This window comes from Rhinolophus sinicus, linkage group LG09 (assembly GCF_036562045.2).
Source record: "Rhinolophus sinicus isolate RSC01 linkage group LG09, ASM3656204v1, whole genome shotgun sequence".
NCBI lineage: Eukaryota > Metazoa > Chordata > Mammalia > Chiroptera > Rhinolophidae > Rhinolophus > Rhinolophus sinicus.
In genome coordinates, this window is record NC_133758.1 from 10,681,429 (window position 1) to 10,705,652 (window position 24,224).

A 24,224-nucleotide genomic window follows, 5' to 3' on the forward strand; every position below is an offset into this window, starting at 1 on the left:
ACAAATCCCTCACCTGCGTGCTACCTTTTTGACCGCTGTCCTACCCTTCCGTTAGCCAGGAACAGCTGCAGAAGGCAAGAAGGTCAATGACAGACAAGAGCGGTTTGTCCTGCTAGGAATACTGTGAATTATAACTGTCTGAGTACATGCTCGTAGTCAGATAATGTATTTTTCTTTATACCAATGAGATGTTTGTTTAGCTACCTTTTATTTTTTCTGTAAATTTGTCTAAGTCAGGTTAAGAATTATGGTGCTTGGTATGCATAAAGGTTTTAAAAATCGAATTATAGAAATGAGGTAAAGATACTTAGAAAGTGTAAGAAGTTATCCACCCCTCCAGTAAGAATACTAAGATGTTTATTCCTGTTATACCTATGTTTCATTTTGCTACTTCATCTTGATTAAACCAAATGACTGACAGATTCTACATTAGAGTAAAATGTCTAATATTTTCATATGCTGTATATTTAGTAACTATCTTAAGAAAATTTGAAATTGTGTTTTTAAACAGAATGGGTGCGGGCCTGATGGTTCTTCTGCTGTCGCTGTTTGTTGTAACATCCCTTATAAAAAGAAAAGATGGTTTTGTAAATGGAGAGCTATTGTTACATCTATCACAGGTCAGTTGTAGATTTTCAACCCTGTGTTATACTAATGATATACCAAAATGTGTCTGTGGTTGTATTTAATTATATTGTTCTTAAGATACCATCATGTTTAGGTTATTCAGTACTGACTGGGTTAGAAGAGAGTTTTCTGTTTAAGATCTTACATACATGAAAATATATTCTCTAAAAGGTAGGAATAGCAAAAAGGTTGACAGGAGGCCGCCCAAAGATGCCCAGAGAGCTGAGCTTAAGGAGGCAGAAGCAGCATCTGTACTGACCTGAAAGTTGAGCTGAATCTCCTCTAGGCTGAGATTCTGTGTTGTCCTCATTGGGGCCAGGAAAAGAATGAGCCTCTGTGAAGTGCAGGCAGCCTCTGAGTATGTTTCTATGAAGAATAGCCAGTTTAAGGCTTCAGACGACGTCCTAGGAGACGATAAACTTCACCTTGAAGGCTTCACTTGGAAGCCTTTGGTGTAGTGAAAAGAATTGTAAACTTGACGTTTCAACATTGAGTCAATTCCCGGTTATGCTGCATACTAGATGTGTGATTTCCAGTAATAGAACTTTAGTCTGTTTTTAATCTGTAAAGTGGAAATACTATCTATTAATAATACTGTTGTGAGGATTAGGGATTATATAATGCCATATTCTGTAAAATGATAGGTTTTTTGTACATAATAGTGCAAACCACATTTTTTTCTTTTAAACAAAACAATAAAAAGCTACATCTAGAATACTGACCAAAAAAGCTTATATGGGTCTTCTCCAAATATTTACTCAGAACAAAGCTGAGATAATAGAAAGTATTTCCACGAACACTCTGAAATACCATATGCAACATTTAAAAGGTATCATTCTTGGAAAACAACAGAGAACATATAAAAAGAGAAGAAATATTTAGTCAACGATCCTATCAAACCATTGGAATGTATCTTGCATTTTAAATGGAACACTGACTGGCTTTACACTAAAGCCCTTTGACAGAATTCACCTGTAAAATGAGTACTTTGACAGAAGTGAACGTTTCTGAATCTCACTCTATAGGAGCAAAAGATATCACTAAAATTCTTATGGACTTTATAAGAAATACCCCTAAGTAAAAGGTAAAACTGTTATAAAATTCGTTTTTACATTAACTTTATTAATTTGCATTAATTCCTGTACTGTGTACCATATTTTTCATGGATTCAAGATACGTATCTTTTCACATTTTAACATATCTGAAATGAAAATACGTCTTACAATTGAAAGAATCCTAGGATTCTGCCATAGGTTTACTGACAGCATTTTTTCCTTCTTAATTCACTAAAAATATGAGAATAAGTTAAATCTATTTGTAGGATTTGGTGATGAGCTTTCTAATCTGATCTCTAAGAGAGTTTACTTTCTTCACAGACTAGCTTAGCTCATTCCTGAAAATGGCAGTTAATCCAGTTAATCCACTAGTTCAGGGGTTAGCAAACATTTTTCTAAGAGCCAGATTGTAAATATTTTAGGCTGTTTTAGGGCCATACAGAGTCTGCTGTAAATTTTCAGCTCAACATTGTAGTGCAAAGGGAGCTATAGACAACACGTAAATGAATAGGAGTGACTGTGATCCAATAAAACAGTATTACCGAAAACAGGCTACCAGCTGTAGTTACCAACTCCACACTAGTTTATACATATTCCCTGAAGACTTTGTACTCCTTGTAGCCCCAGTGCCAAGTAAATACTCAGGTGCACATATGTGTTGAATGAATAAATGGATGTGACTATGAGCAAAGGCCAGAGGTAGAAGGCACTAAACCATATACACTAAACTGTATACATTTCACCCTCTGCATTTCCATGATTTAAGAAAACTTCAAGGTCAATAACGAAGATGTCTAGGTAGAAGCAGTGTGATGATGTATGCCAAAACTACTCCTGAAAAGTCTAAAAGGCCTCATGTCATGCATGTAAAAGGATGACCTTTGCTTAATGTAAGAGTTCTAACTCTTAACCTTAGTCTCAAGAAGGGGAGCTGGTGCAATGTCAAAGCTTTTTCACCACATTCCTGTTGTTCAAGCACTGTTTGAAGTATTCTTTCTGATATATAAATGAGTCTCTCACCTCCTTCTCTTTTATTTCTGTGTTTTGTATTTCAGATGCTGAGCATAGTACTTTCCATGTGTGTTGTGTACAGCACCCATAATAGTCTACTCAGGAAACAAGGCCTGCCTCTGATCAATCAGATTGTTAGCTGGATCATATTAGGTAAGAGGTCAAACCAAAGGAGGTAACTTTACGTCAAGTCATACCTTACAGTCATCTATTTACATCTGTATCAGTGTTACTGAAAGACAGTTGTGCTGCAGGAAAATAATAACCAGCAATTATTTCTTTCTCTTGCTGGCATTTGACAAAGAAAATTAGAACTTTTATGAGCATTCATGTGTTAATGAGAATTCCCTGATGGAATATTTTTGACCTGGTAAAAGGCTATATATTTATTCATATCCGATAAAAATTCAAGTGATTCCAGAAGAGAAAACCGTATGTCTTCTGCTTTCCCCCTTCCTTGCAACTAATAAGCCATCTATGGGGAGACATTCTAAGACCATCAAATATCCTTCTTATCAAAATTTCTAGATTTGGCATCCATTCATAAGTCTTTCCTGATTCAGTCTTAGCCATGGTGGCTACAAAATGATTTTCTAACTCCAACACTCCCACTGCATTTACCAGAAGGCTCTCAGCATTCTACTGTAAGAACCTTCCCTTCTTTCCAATAGGGAGGATTCATTCATTAATTCATTCATTCATTCACTTATCTACTTATTATTATTATAGACTCATGAGCTCCTGGTTTTTTTCAGAGGTTTATAACTTGTTACTGTTGATATTTCAGGGCTCAAATTGTCCCAGACTTGGCCAGAGAGAGCCCCTTCAAATTAGCTTGTAAATACTTCCCATATTTTTTTTTTATCACTTTTTTATTTTCTGACATTGAGACGGTGTTTACCTAATAAGGCTTACATTATATTCACCCTGCCATGGTATGTAATCCTTGTAATGTGTTATTGAATATGGTTTGCTAATATTTTATTGAGAATTTTTATATCCATATTCATCAGGGATATTGTTCTACAGTTTCTTATATTGTCCTCTTTCTTTGGTATCAGGGTAACGCTGAGCTAGTAAAATGATTTTGGAATTGTTCCCTATTCTTCAGTTTTTTGAAAGAGTTTGAGAAGGGTTGGCATTAATTATTCCTTAAATGTATGATAAAATTCACCAGTGAAGCCATCTGGTCCTGGGCTATTCTGTGTTGAGAGGTTTTTGATTACTGATTCAATGTCTTTACTTGTTATTGGTCTGTTCAGATTTTTTTTATTTCTTTCTGATTCAGTCTTGGTAGGTTGTATGTTTCTAGGAATGTATCCATTTATTTTAGGTTATCCAATTAGTTGGCATATAATTGTTCATAGTAGTCTCTTGTGATCCTTTGTATCTCTGTATAACAGTTGTAATGTCACCTCTTTCATTTCTGATTTTATTTATTTGTCTTCTCTCTTTTATCTTAGTCTAGCTAAAGGTTGGTTAATTTTTTGAAACCAATCCTTCGTTTTGTTGATCTTCCCTATTGTTTTTTTTGGTCTCTAGTTCCTTTATTCCTGTTCTGATCTGTGTATTTCCTTCCTTCTGCTAAGTTTAGACTTAGAGTGTTCTTTTTTCATTTCCTTGAGGTGTAAAGTTGGGTTGTTTAGTTGAGATCTTTTTATTTTATTAACATACACATTTATCACTATGAACTTCCTCTCTGAACTGCTTTTGCAGCATCCCATAGATTTTCATATATTGTGTTTCCACTTTCATTTGTTTTGAGATTCTTTTATTTCTCTTGATTTCTTCTTTGACCCATGGGTTGTTCAGGAGTGTGTTGTTTAATTTCTCATATTTGTAGATTTTCCAGCTTTCCTCTTGTTGTGATTTCTAGTTTTATACCATTGTGATTAGTAAAGATTCTTGGTATGATTTCAGCCTTCTTAAATTTGCTAAGACTTGCTTTGTGGCCTATCATGTGATCTATCCTGAAGAATGTTCCATGTGCATGTGAGAAGAATGTGTATTCTGCTGATGTTGGGTAGAATGTTCTGTAAATTTCTGTTAGGTCCGTTTGGTGTAATGTATGGTTCAAGTCTAATGTTTCCTTGTTGATTCCTCTCTGGATGACCTATCCACTGCTTAAGGTGGGGGTATTGAAGTCTCCTACTATTATTGTATTGTTGTCTGTTTCTTCCTTCACATCTGTTAGTATTTGCTTAATATATTTAGGTGCTTCAGTATTGGGTACATGTATATTTATGATTGTTATATCTTATTGATTCACCCCTTTATCATTATATAATGACCTTCTTTGTGTATTGTTACCATTTTTGGTGTAAAGTCTATTTTATCTAATAGAATAACTATTGGTACCCTTACCTTTTTTTATGGTTTCCACTTGCATGGCATATCTTTTTCCATCCCTTCACTTTGAGCCTCTGTGTGTGTGTCCTTAAATCTGAAGTGAGTTTCTTATAGGATGGGCATTTATTTTTAAACAAGATATTTCCTCCCAGGGATTAGTAGAGGATGCCTACCAAATGGTGCAAGGCATGAAATAGTTGACTCAAAGGCAGGTCAGCGGACGTCTCTTCCAGACACTAATTTACCATAGTCTAGCTCCAATGAGCATTTTTACTAGTATACTATGATGCACAAATGATATGTTATGCTGGTTCTAACTTATGTCATTCAGAATGGGGACTCTTATTTCCCCTTTAGCACCTCATCAGTCCTTTAGACAAGCATAAAACGAGGATATAAAATAGTTTTACAGAAAAAGTCTCATTTGAACTGGCTTTTTAAATAGGAATATGGTTTTTTAAATATTGTTTCTTTGTGTTAAAATATATATTAGGTGATGATAACATTATCAGAACCACACATCTGAAAAAAATTAGAAGCTGTTTGTCCACGGGTACTATAAATATAACTTGCAGTCTACTTAGATGGGTTAACAAACTTGCCCCATGGTTAAATAGTTAATAAGTGATTCAGCCAGGATTCCATCCCGGGTCATCTGTCGCCATACTCTGGAGTGTTTAGCTCCAGGCATATGGCCATCTTACTAGGGCAACTAGGAAGTTATGTGCGTTTCCATTCCGAAGTAGAGATAGGGGAGTTTATGTTTTGCTGGCACCTCTTCCTTCGTCTGCCCCTCCCCCACTGAAATAGTTGCTTTTTTATCTTGTGGGGAAAGATTACTTTATTTGTTAAGATTACACTACAACTCTCAATGAATATTTTGCAGTGGGAAAACTTGGAGGAGGAGGGTTTGGGAAAAATCAATTTCTGGGGAGTAAGAGGTCTTTGAACTAAATGCCTAATTAAGAGAAGAGTTACTAAATCTTAAATAATATTTTTCATTACATTTTTTATTATCTACATTAGAAAACAAGTTATTCCTATAGGAGTTAATAGCACAGTGAGCGAGGCTAAATAAATATAAATTGAGGAACTCTGAGCCCAAATTTGGTTAAAACAATGAAATGAAATTTTAATTAAAAACAGGGAGTTTCGAATTTCTTACAAAAATGATTACGGTAAAGATAGCCTCATTTTAGAGGTCACACAAACAGTAAGGGTCGTATATGAGTACAGATTATTGAGCTCCTGAACTCACATATGCTGGTGCCTCCTACTGACACTGCCCTGCTTTGTTTTCCTGCAGCCTCGTCCTTCGTCCTGCCACTGCTGAGTCCCACGGTTCTTCCCCAGCGACTGGTTAGCATACTTCTGTCCTCAATGTCATCGTACCTCCTTCTCAGCACAGGGTATCGACCACTCTTAAAATTTCATTTTCAGTAGCAAGTTTTAAATGACTCATTAACATTTCTCCTCTATGAGTATTGAACCTCTGGAAGTGAAAAATATTGTGTGAATCTTAAGGAATAAATTACGAATATTTTCTACTCTGCAAGAACTGTATGTAACTTGAACCACAATTCGCGGTTTTCTTTTTCTCATTATTTTCACAGTATTATCTGTTGTCTTTCTGGTTGTTTCCTTAGGTTGCTAAAATGTCATATTAGTTCAGTACTAGCAAATTCTGGTTGATTGTGGAGGAATTTTAAGTCTCAAACAATGACTTAGATGAATTTTAGTTTTTGTAGCCTTCCTTTCATTCACTTTAAATTATGCTTTGATTTCTTCATTCTTCTCTGAATACAGAGTTTTCTTTTTATTGTTACTCTTACATATAGTCCAAGTACTCCTTTTGAGTCACAAGACTTTTAGAATATTTTCCCAAAAGTTAAAGCATCCATTTTTTATATAAGATTGAAATTTCCTTTCAAAACAAAAACTGAAACTAGCAGCTTGATTTGGGATGGATCCTGAAGCATTCTCTGGACCTCAGTGATGTATGTTCTTCCCATGTACTTAGATGAAAAATATTCTTCACTTGCTTTTGAATTTTATTTCATCATTACTTAAATTTTTATGAGAGTGAGAAATGTGCACATTATAACAAACACCGAGTAGAACAGACAAATCAAATAACCACCACTCATAGTCTGAAATTTGGCCCAAATATAGGATCTTGATTTCAATTAGACCAAACCCAGGGATTCACCATTGTGTTTTCAATGGATTATTTCCACATTAGATGATTTTGTAAAGCCACTTGGGGTCCAAGACTTTGGTTCATTTTCTGGGAAACTTAGTTGTCCTCACTCAGAATTAAAGGGATGTTCTCAGAATCTTCACAGTGGACCCGACATCCTGAGTGACCTAGATCCCAGGATTCCTTGTAGGCTCCAGGTAGGCCACGGTCCAGTGGGGCGCCAAACCTCCTTCTCTTACCAAAGCTCCCCCCACCGCCTGTCTTTTCATTTCTCTCTGCGTCACCAGATCTGGGGTACAGCCATGACGATGTCATATAAGCAACATGAACATTTTCACAGTTACCTAATAAGATGTTAAGATAGGCTTGCTTTCAGACTTAGAACTTTGAGCTTGCAAATAGAACTTGAAGTCTATCAGCATATTCTTACTTGAGAGTGATAAACATAATGAGACCTTAAAACGCTTCACTCTTTTTCCCTTTATTGTTGAGATTATAGAATAAATAATTTAGTTATAATCAGGATCCATCAATGTATAAATGTATATATGCACAAATTTTTAGTCTAGCTAAGAAAGCAGAAGGTAAATCATTTTTATTCTAACACACCATTTGGGGGTGTCACATGAGTTTCATTAAGAGGTTACACCCAGAGGTTGCCCAAAGGAAGTAAATGTTTAAGAGGGTCTAGCAATATGCTAACTTCTACACCATCACTTAATAATTAATAAGCCCTTCTCCTTTTTGAATCTTCAAGTTCTAAAGCAATAAATGGATTTAATGGAAAAGTGTGGTAGATTAAAAAAATACAAATAAACCTAAAAGAATATCTGGTTTGCTGGATTACAAATTAAGAAAGGAAGGAAGAAAGGATAATTAAAGTTGGATTTGGAGTGATAAAATATTTCATAACATAGAGTGAATCATGTAACTAACATTAAGGATAAGTATTATAGTGTTTTAAACCATCAATTTAATAGCCATTAAAGGTACCAAAACAGATTATCACAAGTACATTCAATTTAAGAAAAATCTAAAAGGTGAAAATTAACACCTAAGATCAGAATATTGAATATGACCTTCTTAATAAATGTATTAAGAAATACATTTTGCAATATCAGGCAGTATGTTGACCTTTACAAAAAAATTCAGTGGGGTAGCCTGAACAACACAGTCTAATATAATTTCAATTAGTACATTTTTCAGTGTCAAATCAGTTTTGCAAAACATCGTCCACCTATTATTGTTCCACATCTCTGTTTTGGATGACCTGGAAGATCCTCTATGTAAATTAGTGAATAGTCAGAATTATAGGATATTTAAAAGAAATGCAGTTTTATTACTTTACAGAAATATAGCAATCCTAAATTCTAACAATGCATCTTTGATTTAATGAGTAAAGAAGATTCATTTTTAATCAGCATTTATTTTTATGTAATGAAAGCTATTGTAATACTTGAAAATAGTTCTCTTAAGTTGGTTAAACTTCCCTCTGAAATTTTGTTTATATTATCCCTTTGCTTAGCACACTGTAATACAAAGCTAAATGCCTTTTCAGCCCTGTTCAGTTTGCACAGAGACCAAACTAGCAGAGCCTAGTTTATTAGGTTGGTAAGGTTTTATTATGTACACTGTGAGCCCATGATGACATTTTATTGGTGTTTCAGTTTATTAATTCAGATATGTAAACTTTATACAAGATATTGATTGTCTACAAAAACAAAGTCCCATAGGAAGATTTCCTTTATCAGATTTATTCATCTACATTTTACAAAAGAAAGTGACCATAGTGTATAGTTTTTGAAAGGAAATAAATCTGTGGCATTATTTGTAGAACTTTGGAATTTATGTTTTTGTGTATTAGGAAAGAATAATTTCATGTATAACTGCAAGTATTTAAAAATTCACCGTCCTGTTTTGTTCAGAGTATACACCTTCTTAATTCAGTGAATCAACAATTGTTTTTTTCTTTCACATCGCAGTCGTCCTGAGCACGAGACAGACATACAGGCTGAACAATTACTGTACGCCAGGTGTATAATAGAGTTGTAAGCTGTTATGAAATCAGGACTTCATTTTACAGTGTTAGGCAATTATAAAATGCAACAATTAAGTTATTTTAAGTTAATTAAGTTGTGAATTGTATGATATAAAGAATGACTAAAGAAAGAGTTTGAGTAGGGGAGCTGAATTGGTGCCATCAAGGACTCGGGGAAGATGAACTACCCTGTTTCCCCAAAAATAAGACCTAGCCAGACAATCCACTCTAATGTGTCTTTTGGAGCAAAAATTAATATAAAACCCGGTATTATATTATACTATACCCGGTCTTACATTATATTATATAAGACCGGGTCTTATATTATATTATATTATATTATATTATATTATATTATATTATATTATATTATATTATATATAAGATCGCGTCTTATAATAAAATAGGACCAGGTCTTATATTAACTTTTGCTCCAAAAGACGCATTACAGCGGATTGTCCAGCTAGGTCTTATTTTCGGGGAAACACGGTAAGTTTTAAAGAGTGGGTAGGAGACAGGCATTCTAAATCTTTGTTTTTCAATTATTTTTTTTAAATCATTGTAAGAATAGTATAATCACATTTTGGAAAGTAAGGACTAAGGGGCAAAAGCAGTTATTAACCCTATTTCAGTTGATGCTCTGGTATGTTTTCTTTCAGTCTTAACTCTATATTTGTCTTTTTAACAAATACATAGTATTAATCATAGTCTATGCACTATTTTGTATCCTTGTTTTCTACTTAACATTATTATAGCAACATTTTCCCATGTGGCTCATAGGCTTCTTAACCGTCATTTTAATAGATATTTAATATTCTGTGATGTGGATTTACCTTAGCCATTCCTCTATTTTTGATCATTTTATTTCCACTTTTTCTTATCATAAATAATATTTTGAGTTATGTTTTTATGCATAAAGAGCTTTTTACATCGTTTAGATTATTTATTTGGTTCACTTCTCAGATGTAGTATAGGTGGGCCACCGAGTATAAATAGTTGTTGTTTTTTTTCCTTTTGTCTTAAGAACAGTGCCATTTTTCAGTATCACCAATAACCTATGAGGGGTCCTATTTCATCGTATCCTTCACAGTACTTGGCACTTTCATTTTAAAATAAGAATGCTAAATGCTATTGTAATAGGTCAAAATTGGTATGTTTTGTATAACTTTCTGAACTTGTTTTATTAACGGTATTTTCTCATGTACGTCTTATCTGTTCAGATTCTTGGGCATTCTAAATGATATATACCAAGTAATTTGTGTATGCTTTCTCAAACCTAAATGTTTCCTTTTGCCCAGTCTTCAGTGTTTTACTTTCATGATAGGTGGAAGAGTTTGAAGCATTTTGTTTCTTTTGCTTTCTCATGTTTAGGAAATAGTGCCATGTGGAAGAGAGTTCAATAGTTGAATAAGTTGAAAGAGAAATAAAGGGTTTTTTTTGTTTTGGTTTGGTTTGTTAGATTTTGTTTTGTAACTTCCAATTAGGTAAGTAACTCACTCATCAAATACTCGTTTTGAGCTTGGCCTGCAGTGACGATAAGACTGACACAAAGACTTTACAATGCATATAAGGGAATGCATATAAGTAAACTACAATTAAAACGGTGTGACAAGTACGGTAACAGAGTATTTGGGGGTTACAAAGGTGCAACACTTATCCCAAATAGGGCAGAAAAAGATTGGAAAAGGCTTCTGTGACTGTTATCCTTTGTCTGCATTGTACTCTAGCCTACAGTGTACCATACGTTACTTAATCCCTCACCTGTGGGTGCGTAGGTTATTTTCTATTTTTCCCGTCTGTAAACAGTATTGCAATAAACATGTTCAAATGGGGATTGTAGTGCATATGTCTAATGATTTTCTCAGGGAATTCCTAGACGTGAAATTATTGGGTTGTAGTGTATGAATATTTTTGAGATTCTTGATGCATAGTGTTGCCTTCCAGAAAGCGTTTTATTATAGAAATCATGAGAGTTCTTTTTCCATTACACTCTTGTCAACATTTTTTAAATATGGGTAAATAATGGTAAATGAATATGGTATCTCCCTATTGTTTTAATTTCCATATCAGTTATCAATAAGGTCAAATGCTTTTATGTATTTATTGACTTTTTTTTATGTTTGAGAGGTTTATGTTCCTATATTGCACCTATTTAAAAAAAAACAGGACATTTGTCTTGCTCTTCTGTGTATATTAATAATTTTAACTTGGGAATTGTCTTTTTTACCTTTGTCTTAGTATTTTCTTTCTCTTATGTGTATATCTGTCATTTACCTTATGAATTATTTTTAAATATCTCTGCTATTTTAAACATATCATGATCTCAAGATTTAATACATTTCAAAAGAAGATGGTTTTGGAGCTTATATTTAAATGTTACTTCCCTTTTCTACTTTCTTCTTCTGGAAAACTTAGAAAATTTAAATTTTGTGATATTGTGACTTAGAAGTATTATCAAGATTGTTTTAATTTTGAGAAAGACCTCAGTATAAATTTGCATTTGTATTTGTTTAATGTATTTTTTTTATTTTTTATTTCTACCCTCCCACTTTCACTCCATCCTGAAGGTATGAAGCTCTCTTTCCATTAGTATTGTCCTGTGTGATGTTTGTCTGGATACACATGGAACAAGAAACCCTACAGCAATGTGGTGTTGCCTGTAAACAGAAGGTAGCTTGTCAAAATCATTATTGCATTTTTTTGAGTATTAAAATATTCTCTATCCTATAAGGAAGTTGCAGTGTTAGTTCATCAAAAATTCTTTCTACTTACAATTTTATATTATTTAAGGCATTAATAATTAAGTTAAACAATTAGCTTGTAAGGATTTTTTTACTTACAACAGAAAAGCATGATTTTATTGTCTTATAGGCATTATATAGGTTGGGCTTTTCTTAGAGATTATTTGAGAATCACTGATATAAAAGAATATCAATATAGGTGAAGGAATGGAGGAGAAAGAATGTTCTTTATATTATTTTCATGCCTAATTTTTCTTTCTTCCAGTTTATTTTATCTGAAAGAATATTTATGTTGTCTATTTATGTTGTCTAATAGATTCACAAATCTATTTATGAATTTGATCAGAAGGTGACATTTATGTTCCTTGTGTTGTTTTTCTCTTCCTCGTCATCCTAATCCAAAATGCTTATTCTGTCACCTTAGTGATTGTAGCCCCAGACAAAAATCTTGGACTGTATACTTTGAATTGGCTAAAAGCCAATCAAATTTTAAGGACACCTTTATTATTCTGAGATAGAGAGTTGAATTGATGTCTCTTGCCTTTATTTAGAACTGAAGTTAATTATGAGAAATTGGTGATAGAATATTTGCAATTTTACTGAGGTCAGATAAAATGAATATTGTAGAAAAACCCTTCATAGTTGATTTATCCTTAACTGGTTTTAGTTGAGTTTATAGAAAGTAATTGATAATTTAGAATAATTAATTTCATGAAAGAAGAAATTTATTGAAATATTGAATAATTACTGTTTTTTAACTTTCAGCCCTGGAATATTAAAACAATACATGAAAAGCAATTTTGATCAGATTTAAGTAAATTGTCAGACTGTCCTTAATATTAAATATTAAATATTTTAATATTAAATATTAAATTTAAAAATGAAGTTTATAGTGTCATTTTTTTAAATTCTATTTTTTAGCTGAAAGCAGATCTGTCTTTTTCTAGATAAGTATTAAAGCATCCTAATAACTTACTGGAAAATTACATGGGGAGTCAGGGATGAGGAAAGGCTGCCTTTAAACTCAGCCATGATTTTTGGGCGGAGGGGGTTAAGCAACAGTGTACCCATCTTCTTGGAATTTAGTGACTTTCTGTTTTAGCAGAGACAGAAATATTTTGCTTTTTTATAGAGAGAAAATAATTTCTCTACAAGTAGATTTAACAGAGGAACAAAGAGACAAATGTTTAATTTTATCATGCTTTTTGATATCATACCGTCCCTGGGTTTGAGAAGATCAGGACAGTCTGACAAATCAGGTCTTAGGAACATGAATAATTACACAGGTATTTAAAAGTGAAGCATTTATATAGGACAACAAAAAGCCCAATTCTCACTTTAATTACACATACAGCAATACTACAGTTCTGTTCAGCGTATTATTAGCAACACATTTTACCTTTTGGAAGATTTTATTAAGGTGTGATTAAGCTAGAGGAAAAGATTTATTGTTAATTTTTTTCTCAGTATGATTATCTTTCTAGCTATTGTAACTTAGACTGTAAGTTTGCATTTTGCGGTAGAAGTAAGTGAACTGTTATTATGCATTCATGTATTTCTTATTTTTCACAGGTCAGCAATATCCAATTCACTTATAATACTGATATAAGCCAGTTTCGACAGCTCTCTCTGGATGACACCCGTAGGGCCTTTTTCCTTGTATCCTTTGTTTGCACTTTTGTTTAAGTTGCTGCAACCTCCCATTTAATGGAGTAAGAAAGTGTGGAAGGTGTTTCTGCTTGTCACTTAACAGTGGTATTTCCTTGGAGGCCATTCAACCCCCTTCTCAACCGTAATTTTCTCCTAGTTTACATTTTTAACTTTTTTGGAACTACACAGAAGCATAAAGAATGATGTAGCAAACAAATATGTACTCCTACCATTCATGATACCAACAATTAATATTTTGTCACGTATGTCACACACTTAAAACAAATTAAAACATTACAGCTAAAGCCAAAGTCTCCTTTCAACTCCCCACTCCAGTCTAATTTCCCTTATCCACAAGAAACCACTGTTAAGAGTTTGGTTTGGAAAAAGCCAAAAAGTTTGCTTTGTATCTTTTTAATGTGTGTTCTATATTATATTCATATAACCTCTATCTCACAGTGTTTTTGGATCACATCACAGGTAATATTGTGTGAAAGTTATTAGAATCAGAACTTTGAAAAGCAATATGGCTGAATGAAGTCGCACTTTAGGAAGACTGGCTGAGCTGCTTCAAGAAATTCATAGGGAGATATTTCCTTTGAACTCACTGTGGTGCGGGAGTGGACCTTTGAGGTCCAGAAAGTAACTTCTCATTCTCTCCTCGACCTCTTACTTTCGTGCTCAATTTTGCTTTCTGTCTTTTTGCAGACTTTTTGCAGAAGGAATGTTTCTCCTTCCACTCAGCCTATTCACACTTCTTTCCTTGAACCATGCATCCCCCTAAATTGTAGTTTCATCTTTTCTGTTTACTTCTAATCTCCTTGGAAGAAGAATCTATAGTTGCTGCTCCCATTTCCTCCCCATTTATGTGCTCTGTCCTCAAAAGTACAACAGTGCCTGGCACGTGCTGGCGCACACTGTAGCTCGGTGAAGATCTGTCAGAGGTCTGCTGCAGCTGCACTGTCCGGGGTCTGCAGGGGCTTCCTGAGTGCAGTCTGTTCTATTCGGTGTTACTTAACCACTCTCGACCATTCAACTCGACTGATTTCTCTCCTTTCCCTTGACTTCCAGGACACGGCCTGGGTTCTCTTCTCAGCTTTCTTTACCATCTCTGTTCTCCTTCACTAAAACTTACTCTTCCTTTGTCTGATCTTGAACCTTGAGCAATTCATGATCAAATATACAAATGAAAACGCAAATAGCTCCCATTAGTAGAATAGGCATATCTTTTCTAAATAAAAAAGAAATTTGTATGAATTCTGACTTGTTTTTGTCATTTCCTTAACTCTATTTAGGTTTTCTTTTTACTGACAGCGTTTTTTGGAACTGGGAATATAGCATCTATTAACAGGTAATTTTAAATGAAAACTATATATATATATATATATCCAAAAAAGTAATACGAATTGGGATTTTGTTCTGTAACTTGCTTTTTATACTGAAAGATGTATTTTGGAGATTGGTATGTATCTGCACATACAGATATAATGTTCCTTGATATAATGTGTGCTTGTGTTTTAGTAAGAGTGTATTTTAGCAGACATTCTTTTAAAGTCATGTAAATTCTAAAATCATTTTTTTTATGTTGGTTCCTTAGCTTTGATCTTGCCTCTGTTTACTGCTTTCTGACCATATTTAGTCCTTTTATGATGGGAGCCCTGATGATGTGGAAGGTTAGTTTTCTTATTATTTTATTAAGATACTGATCAATTAAGGTTATGGACTTATTGTGACATTAAGATTATAAAGTAATTGTGACATTAAAATTATAAAGTAATCGTGACAAAGTTAAATAGCATAGAAAGAAAATACCTTCCTAGACACTGCAGAATGGGGATGGGACCCTCTAGCCTTTACTCCAAAATATAGGTCATCATTTTGCTTTACTCTTAAGTCTATTACACTTCAAAAGAACAGAGATTCTGTTAGTCCCAGAAAGTCCTACGAAAGGTGATTAAAGCCTGTGGCAAGTGCAGTCAGATCAAAACTGCACTGTCCTCACAATCTAAGGTCCCTGAAACCATGTTCCCACCCATGAGACTGTCAACATGTTACAATCTTTTCTCATAATGCATGTATCCACAATGGATTCATTAATCAACAAATATGTCATCGAGTGCTTACGTTCAGTAATGCCCCAGGCACCAGCTGGGTGCTAAGGATGCCAATATAATGACAAATTCACAGCTTACCAGGGGTTCAGAATCCAGTGAAATGTGATTCACATTCTTTCCCGTCTTCTTTAGGGTCTTCATGCTCGTCTCATTCCCTCTACCATGGTGTCTGACATATTTTAGCTGGCTAGTACAGTCCTCCCTTGTTATCCCCAGGGGATTGGTTCCAGGATCACCTGTGGATACCAAAATTCACAGATGCTTCAGTCCCTTGTGGAAAATGGTGTGGTATTTGCATATAACCTATTCACATGCTCTTGATTACTTTAAATCATCTCTAGGTTATTTAATACCTAATACAATGTAACTGTTATGTAATTTGTTGTTACAATGTATTGTTTAGGGAATAGTGACAAGAAAAAAAATCCATACGTTTTCAGTACAGACACAACCATTATAGGCCTAACTGCATAGTACACATCAGCAACACCGTAACTTTTTTCCCCAAGTATTTTCAATCTGCGGTGGTTGAATCTGTGGACATAGAAGGCCAACTGGATATATTTGTTTAAATAAAGTAACTAATATCTGCCAAAAATCTGATTTCCTTCTGTTCAGATAACATAAGTAATAATTGTTAAAAGTATGTATCTCTTACTAGGATTAATATCCTTTTGTTTGTTACTGTACTAATACAAATGTAATTTTAAGAAATGTCAGAAAGATGTTCCATTCTCTACTGAATTATTTTAAAACATGTATTGTTTCCTTAATCTTAATATACATTTTTTATAATGGTAGTTGTTCTTATTTCAGTCTATTAAACACCATGAGTCTTTAATTAAAAACAAGGAAAAAAAAGTTTAAAGTAGAATGCTACATCTTTAACCTTTACCTCAATTCAGAGAGCTGACTGACATATAGCACTGGATGACTCTTTTTGACTGATGTGGCTGCCAGGGAAGGTCCGCCTGACTCTGTTTCAGTCGGACTTGTATATCCTCCACTTGAAAAAGAATCTTGCAGTCTTAAACATCATTTATTTTCCATATCTTCTTCTCTCCTCTTTTTAAAAACATCAAATATGTGTGTGTGTATATGTATATATCTTTTTTAATTGGTCATTGGAAAGCAGTATCTCAAAATATTATCAGTGTTAGCTCTGGATTATGGATTTTCAACCAGTATAAATTTTATTATACCTTTCTCAATTTTTATTTTACAAATTTTTTTATAGTGAGTATGAATTTTATAACTAGAAATAAATTAGGATTAAAATAAAATAACAAAAAGCAGTGGTTAAACAACTAAATCATGTTTATGGAGTTATAGTATCAAATAACCAGATGGGTTCAGGGATCTGTGAATCAAATTGCCAGTTTCCATAATTTATTTCATTTGGGCATCCTGGGCCTCTCACAGCCTCTTGGAAGCATTTGAACATGGTCATTAATTAATATAATGACATAAGTGGAACAAAAATGTGTAATAGGTTTTATTTGGAATGTGTGTTGTATTATTTCTTATACTACATATACTACTGATACAGATTTTAAAGTCAGTTTTATCGCTGCTCTATATGTTATTGGTATCCTGGTTTTATTTCAGCATTTACTCTTTACTCTTTTATATAGATAAAATTCATTTGAGAAATTGAAATATTTCTATAAACAGAAATAGTATTTATTTCAAAACGTTTTTCAAATGTTTCAGCTACCCATGGCATCATTTGTTGTTCCTTTAAACAGATTTTGATTCCTTTTGTTCTTGTGATGTGTGCTTTTGAAGCAGTGCAGTTAACTACCCAGTTATCATCAAAAAGGTAAGGTGAAGGTTTACGAGCCATTGTATTTGCCCATTTTTAAGAAATGAGAGTAAGCATTTGAGGGTATTTCGTGTGATTGCTATTAAGACACTGTAACATAGATTGTTTATTATAAAAATGAGAAAAAGTGCTTTACCCTTTTGGTCAGAGTTCAGTTGTCATTAGAGGAGAGTAGTTAATTAGAGCCTCTTGCAGGCAAATAAAATGTTAAATGTTACTAGACTATGAGGTTGGACAATTAAGTTCGTGAACTTGTTGCAATGATGTTGCTAACCTTTTTTTGATAATCGGAGGGATTATTCATTTTGAATTTGCATGAATTGGACAAATAGTTAACGAAGTTTACTATTTGGAAGTACTGAAAAGGCTGCGTGAAAAAGTTAGACGACCTGAACTTTTCGCCAACAATTCATGGCTCTTGCATCACGACAGTGCACCAGTTCACATGGCACTGTCTGTAAGGGAATTTTTAAACAGTAAACAAATAACGGTATTGAAACACCCTCCCTACTCACCTACTCTGGCCCCCAATGACTTCTTTCTTTACCCAAAGATAAAGGAAATATTGAAAGGAAGACATTTTGATGACATCCAGGACATCAAGGGTAATATGATGACAGCTCTGATGGCCATTCCAGAAAAAGAGTTCCAAAATTGCTTTGAAGGGTGGACTAGGCACTGGGGTTGGTGCATAGCTTCCCAAGGGGAGTACTTCAGAGGTGACCATAGTGATATTCAGCAATGAGGTATGTAGCACTTTTTATAAGATGAGTTCACGAGCTTAGTTGTCTGACCTCATATTATTCAAGCTAATGAAGAGCCTCCCTAGAAAACAGTAAAACATAAATGTTAAATTATTGTAATTAATGACTGGTTTACTGTAGATATAACTGTACCTACAAAAGGAGGGATATCATTCTGTTTTTAGGGGGTTATTTCTTAAATATGTATTAGACAAATGTGTTAACATTATTTCATTTTACGTGGCTTGAAATGAACTGTTCTAAAAGTCAATAGTATACATAGTTTCTCAGTCTTGATTTTTACACATTTGACAAATGGAATGTGAAATATTCTTTCTGAGTTTTGAGGAATTTCTGGAGCAGTCAGTCTTAAGCAATCAAACTGCTGGAAGAGAAGCTGTCGACTCTATTTGCTTTTTTTAACCAATAAAATTGCCTCATCAGCACATGACTGATCAGCCTCTCTGAAAGACACTTGAAATAAATATGAAGCTTCTTTGCAGTTCTGTTATTGTTGAATCAAGGTGGCATATTCAGTGTTAAAAGAAATAACTGGTATTAGCATACATTTGCATGTTAATGACTTTAAGCTAGAACTGGGTTTGGCATATTATGCATGTGCCATAATTAAAAAAAAAAAAAAAAGATTTTCTTCCACTGTTTAAAAATAGTAGAAATGATTAGTAGAAATATCATTTCTACTTTAATTTCGAATATTTTTGTGGAATATTTACATGAATTTAACATTAAAAGCATTTATACCTTGTTAATATATAAAAGATAGTTACTTAGCTACAATAAAAAATGGTAACTTATAGGTACTTCCTTGCATCTGTTAGTGGATACATTTTTTTTATAAAAGATTTTAATTAATCTTTGATAAAAGAGTTGGGGGGACAGGTGAATAAGAAGTAGAAGGCTCATCAAAGTGTGTATATGTATATCTGTGTGTGTGTGCACGTACACGTACGTGTGTGTAGTAATTCTGTTCTGAGATAGTGCAACAAAATAAATACAAAGGCAGACATCTGAGGCAAAGATGACAAAGTTGAGGCTTTATAGATGTCTTTTGACCACTAAACCTTTACAGGTCACTGACATTTCCCCCTCAATATCACACTGACCCTTCAAATTTGATAATGTTGCACACTGAACCTAGCAATTCCTTTTCTTCCTGTTGAAAACTAGCTCCTCATGCTGTTTTCTGTATCACACAAGCCTGAGTTCATCCACCTTCATTACCAGATCCACTTGCTAAATATCACTGATAACATCTCTCCTTCTACCCACATGTTCAGTCTCATTATTTATGTTGCTGAACATTTTCTTACAACACAATTCTTGAAAGCCTAGGGGTTAAGATGGAGGTGGAGTTTACACTAATGACTGACTTGTTATATCCCTAATGCCAAAGATGAGTTCAGCAGAACAAACCTGAGATGATTCTAGCTGCTTTTCTTTGGGCTCATTCCTTAAGTATGTATTGAACAAAAATAAAGTACAACAGCGGTGTTAGCATTATTTTATTTTGCATGATTTTAAAATTAACTTCTCTAAATATCAATAATTTATCTAATTTCTCAGTCTTGATATCTGGCTTTATTTCAAAGACTTGTGTATTTTGGGTACAGGCCAGTAAAAGGGAGTATCTGGGCATGAAGATTACCTCATGGTTGATCCGTTAGAAATGCTTTTGGCTGTAAGTAATGAGAATCTAACCGTAGTTGGAAGAAACAAGGATTCATTGTCTCTCAGAACCTGGAGTCTAGAGGTTGGCAGTCCTGAGCTGGTATGATGTCATCAACAGCCCCGCCTTTCTGCTCTCCCGTCTTAGGGTGCTGGCTCTTCTCACACCTCCATGAATCATATCTGCCACCCAGATGGGAAGGACTCATGGGGGAAGGGGCAAGGATTTGTGTCAGCTGATTCTCCCTTTCCATAAGGGAAGCAATGTATTTCCCCAATGCCCCAGCCAATAGATTTCAGATTTTGTCTCAATGACCAGAACTCTGTCTGGCACACATTCATATCTAAGCCGGAAGGTGGTTAGAGAAAAACAAGTTATGGCTTGGCGTGAGTGTGGGAAACAGCCAATCAAAAGTGTCTGTCACAGTTGAGGAGGATATTTTGAGGCCTCAGGTGATGAGGCAACATAGACCTTGAAGACCTTTATCACCTTCAGAATGCAACAAAGTATAAGGAAGTCTTAGGAGGCAGTCGAGAAAGAGAAGAAAGTTTTAGAGTTACTGAAGTATTCGACAACCAACCACATAATGAGATCTAAAAGGGATAATTTTTCAGTTCTACACTTGATCACGTACTCAGGAGAACCAGTAGTGATTGAGAAAAACTTGAGAAGGTCAATAATTGTCAACACCATGATCTGGCAGCGAAAAAGCTAGTTTTCTCAAGCCCTGCACTAATTGAAATGAACATAAGGTGTTTTGAATATACTGTTTTGTTCTACTGGATGTTTAATCTTCAGGATGTCATGCTCCCATATTTAGGAATCCAAATTTGGATCAGAATTACTGCAGTGTCGAATCACTTTTATTGGGTGAGCATTTTCCAGGGGAAACTATATTAAACCAGCTTAATTTTTTGATTAATTTAATATGAAGTGAAATTAAACTATTTTTATTTTTATTTTTAATTCATTAAAATTATCTTTATTGAGGGCAATTGTAAAAATTTTAACAAAGAAATTTTGGTCATTATTCTATTTTTATCTATCTTAAAGTGTATGAATTTTAGCTCCAGCTAATATGACTTTTTTTCTTTTTTTTTCTTTTAAGGCTATTATCTCTACCCGGTTTAATTTACCTGGGTCAGATATTACAGACTTGGTTTTGTCAAGGAGATTTGCTTCTTCCATCATTATTTTGTTAGTTACAGATTTTATTCTGGGTGGTTTTAGCTTTTTACAATGTTATTTGGTAGTGTTTCTACCAAGTTTAATTTTCCTTGGTTCAAATCTTTTCGGTTCTGTGGAACCGAAAGGAAGAGATCTTAAGTCAGTGTATATCACAATGTGGAGTAGTAGCCATTTTCAATTTTATTTTATGCTGATTACTCCTACCATTCATTTAGCTCATGTTTTGAGTTTCTGTTATATGCCAGCCACTATTATAGCTGCTGGTGGGTAATGCATTGGTAAATAGAGCTTACCATCTATTCAGAGAGATAAATAATAAATAAAATGCTTGCCGTGACAATAAAATGTCAGGAAGAAAAATAGATTTATCGGGAGAGACTTCTATGAGGAGGAGACATTTAAGCAGAAACCTGATTAAACACAGAGTGTACCATGAAACTGTGACTAAAGAACATTGCAGATAGAGAGTTTGTGGCATGCACAAAGAGCATGAGGTGAAAACGTGTGTGGTGTATTTGAAAAACAAGAAGAGGGCTAGCCTTCAGTGGGGTATGCTACAGTAATAAAAGAATTGTAGGCAGGGACCAGACCATACGGGGCTACTTAGGCCATACTTAGGACCTCAGAATTTTGCCTATTGTGGCAAGAAGCCATTGGAAAGGTTTCCAAAACCCCACTGTCTATTGTATGGATAATAACCTTAGGGGGACAAAAGTAAAAGCAGGGAGATCAGTGAAAAGACCATTGCAAGTGAATGCTCATAGTGGGTTGGTGGAGGGGATAACAGGTAATAGTTATCACCATTTGGATGAAAACCCAGTAGCATGTATTTATTTCTTGAATCAAAAAGTATTCATGGGGCAAACTCATAGGCTCTAGGTGCTCGGTAGCTTCAAAACATTGTAGAGGTAAAATGATATAAAACTAACCTGCTTTTAATAGAAATATCATATCCAAAACAAGGAGAGTGATAATCCCATCTTACTTTCGTAGTGATTTGGTCACTGTGAGTATTGAACAGTGTGTTCATTGATGCTTCCTTATTTAAACATATGTGCATAAACAAGGGACACATTCAGAAGAACGTGATGAGCACCTGAGGCATCTGAGAGTGCGCAGTGCCTGGGGGAGCCAGCATGACTACTGGTCAGGAGCCCAGGCTCTGGGCCGGACGGCTGTGGTGGCGTCTGCCCGCTCACTCGCTGTGGGATCCAGGGCAGTTTACTTCTGTGTTCCTCAGTTTCCACACAATGGCTCAAGAGTGGAAGGATTTGTCCTGGTAAAGTTTTTTTCTTCTTGTTAACTAAGGCTTAGATCAGACATTGTATTCTCTGATAAACTTTTCTTATTCAGCTGCCCCACCCTAAATTCCTAGTTAAGTCAGGTAACTCATATGGTGATAAAACAATTTCTTACTTTTCTGATTCATACCCTGTTGTAGACTGAATTGTGTCCCCCCAAAATGTAAATGTTAAATGTGACTGTATTTTGAGATAGGGCATTTAAAAGAGATAATTAAAATAAAATGAGGTGATACGAGTGGGCCCTAGTCCAATATAACTGGTGTCCTTAGAAGAAGAGATTAGGACACAGAGGAGAGACCACGTGAGCACAGAGGGAGAAGATGGTCACCTACAAGCCAGGGAAAGAGGCCTCAGGATGAAACCAACCCTGCTGACTCCTTGATCTTAGCCTTAGCCTTCAGAAGTGAGGTAATAATTTTCTGTTGTTTAAGCCACTGGTAGTCTGTGATACTTTGTTATGGCAGCCCTGGCTAACTGGTACATGCTGTGTGAACTCGATGAAGGCAGAGATTGTATCTTTCATTGTGTCTTTCATTTTATCTACAGCTTTAGTTAAAAGTAGTGAGAAAGGAACCAGTATTTGTTAGGCACCTACCATATGCAGGCATTGTATTAGGTACATATATTACCTGAATTAATTTTCCCAACAATACGATGAAGTAGGTATTCTTTTGCCCATTGTACTGATAAGGAAACTGAGGCTGAGAAGACAGTAAGTAACTTCATCAGGTGTGTCTTACTTCAGAAGGATTCCAGAATATCATCTGTGTCATACAATAAAATAATTTGCTTTAGAAAACCAACATTCAAAAACGTTAAACAAAATTTTTAAAAAGATACTTTAAGGTCTGTTTCATTTAAATTGTGTTTATCTCTTGTTCCAGAAGAACTGGATCCAAAGGGTGGAATTTTTGTTTCACTGATTATATGATTCAAAGAAGGGGAGCATTTTGTAATAATTGGAGCTGTCTAGAATGGAGTGGATTCTGGAACCACTAAAGCTTGTGCTAGACAAAGCCTTCTTTGGGATTATAACTTTGGGAATATTCATGCTTTGGGTAGAGGTTATAGTGAATGACCATAGTGTCCTCTACAAACACTTAACACACTTTATTACGTCTTTTACAGCAGATTTGTTTTGTAAGATGTGATCAGTCTGACTTGTGGTATATATATGCATATGTGAGATAAGTACATACTGAGTTATATTTCTATACTTCAAACATATAGTTAGAAAAACAATTATTTCTTAAAAAGTCATAAACCTTGACCAGAATCTCGTATCTTATATAAACATTAACTCAAAATGGATTTAAACTTTTAGGAAAAAACATAAAAGAAAATCTTTGGAATTTGAGCTAGGAAAAATGTTAGACTTGACAGCAAAATGATGATCTATAAAAGGAAAAAATTGATAAATTAGACTTCATCAAAATTAAAAGTTTTTGCTCTGCAAAGAAACCCCTGTTAAGAGAATGACAAGACAAGCTACATACTAGGAGAAAATATTTACAAACCACATATCAGTCAAAGGATTTCTATCTAGAATATGTAAAGAACTCTTAAATTCAACAGTAAAAACCAATAATTCAATTAGAAAATGGGCAGAAGATCTAAAGAAGACATATAGATGGCAAAGTGGTCAACAAAAAAATATTCAGCATCTCAGCCATTAAAGAAATGCATATTAAA

The 24,224-nt window shown here is 34.4% G+C and overlaps 1 protein-coding gene across 1 annotated transcript in view; it reads left to right on the forward strand.

Moving 5' to 3' along the window:
• The window catches only part of PIGN (phosphatidylinositol glycan anchor biosynthesis class N), a 90,165-nt gene that overhangs the window by 44,885 nt on the left and 21,056 nt on the right, over positions 1 to 24,224 (forward strand). The window contains exons 20-27 of the mRNA XM_074339876.1: positions 512 to 620; positions 2,738 to 2,846; positions 6,349 to 6,451; positions 11,848 to 11,950; positions 13,594 to 13,680; positions 14,967 to 15,022; positions 15,269 to 15,344; positions 17,534 to 17,607. Coding sequence (XP_074195977.1) covers positions 512 to 620; positions 2,738 to 2,846; positions 6,349 to 6,451; positions 11,848 to 11,950; positions 13,594 to 13,680; positions 14,967 to 15,022; positions 15,269 to 15,344; positions 17,534 to 17,607 — 717 coding nt within the window. The remainder of the gene's footprint in view (positions 1 to 511; positions 621 to 2,737; positions 2,847 to 6,348; positions 6,452 to 11,847; positions 11,951 to 13,593; positions 13,681 to 14,966; positions 15,023 to 15,268; positions 15,345 to 17,533; positions 17,608 to 24,224) is intronic.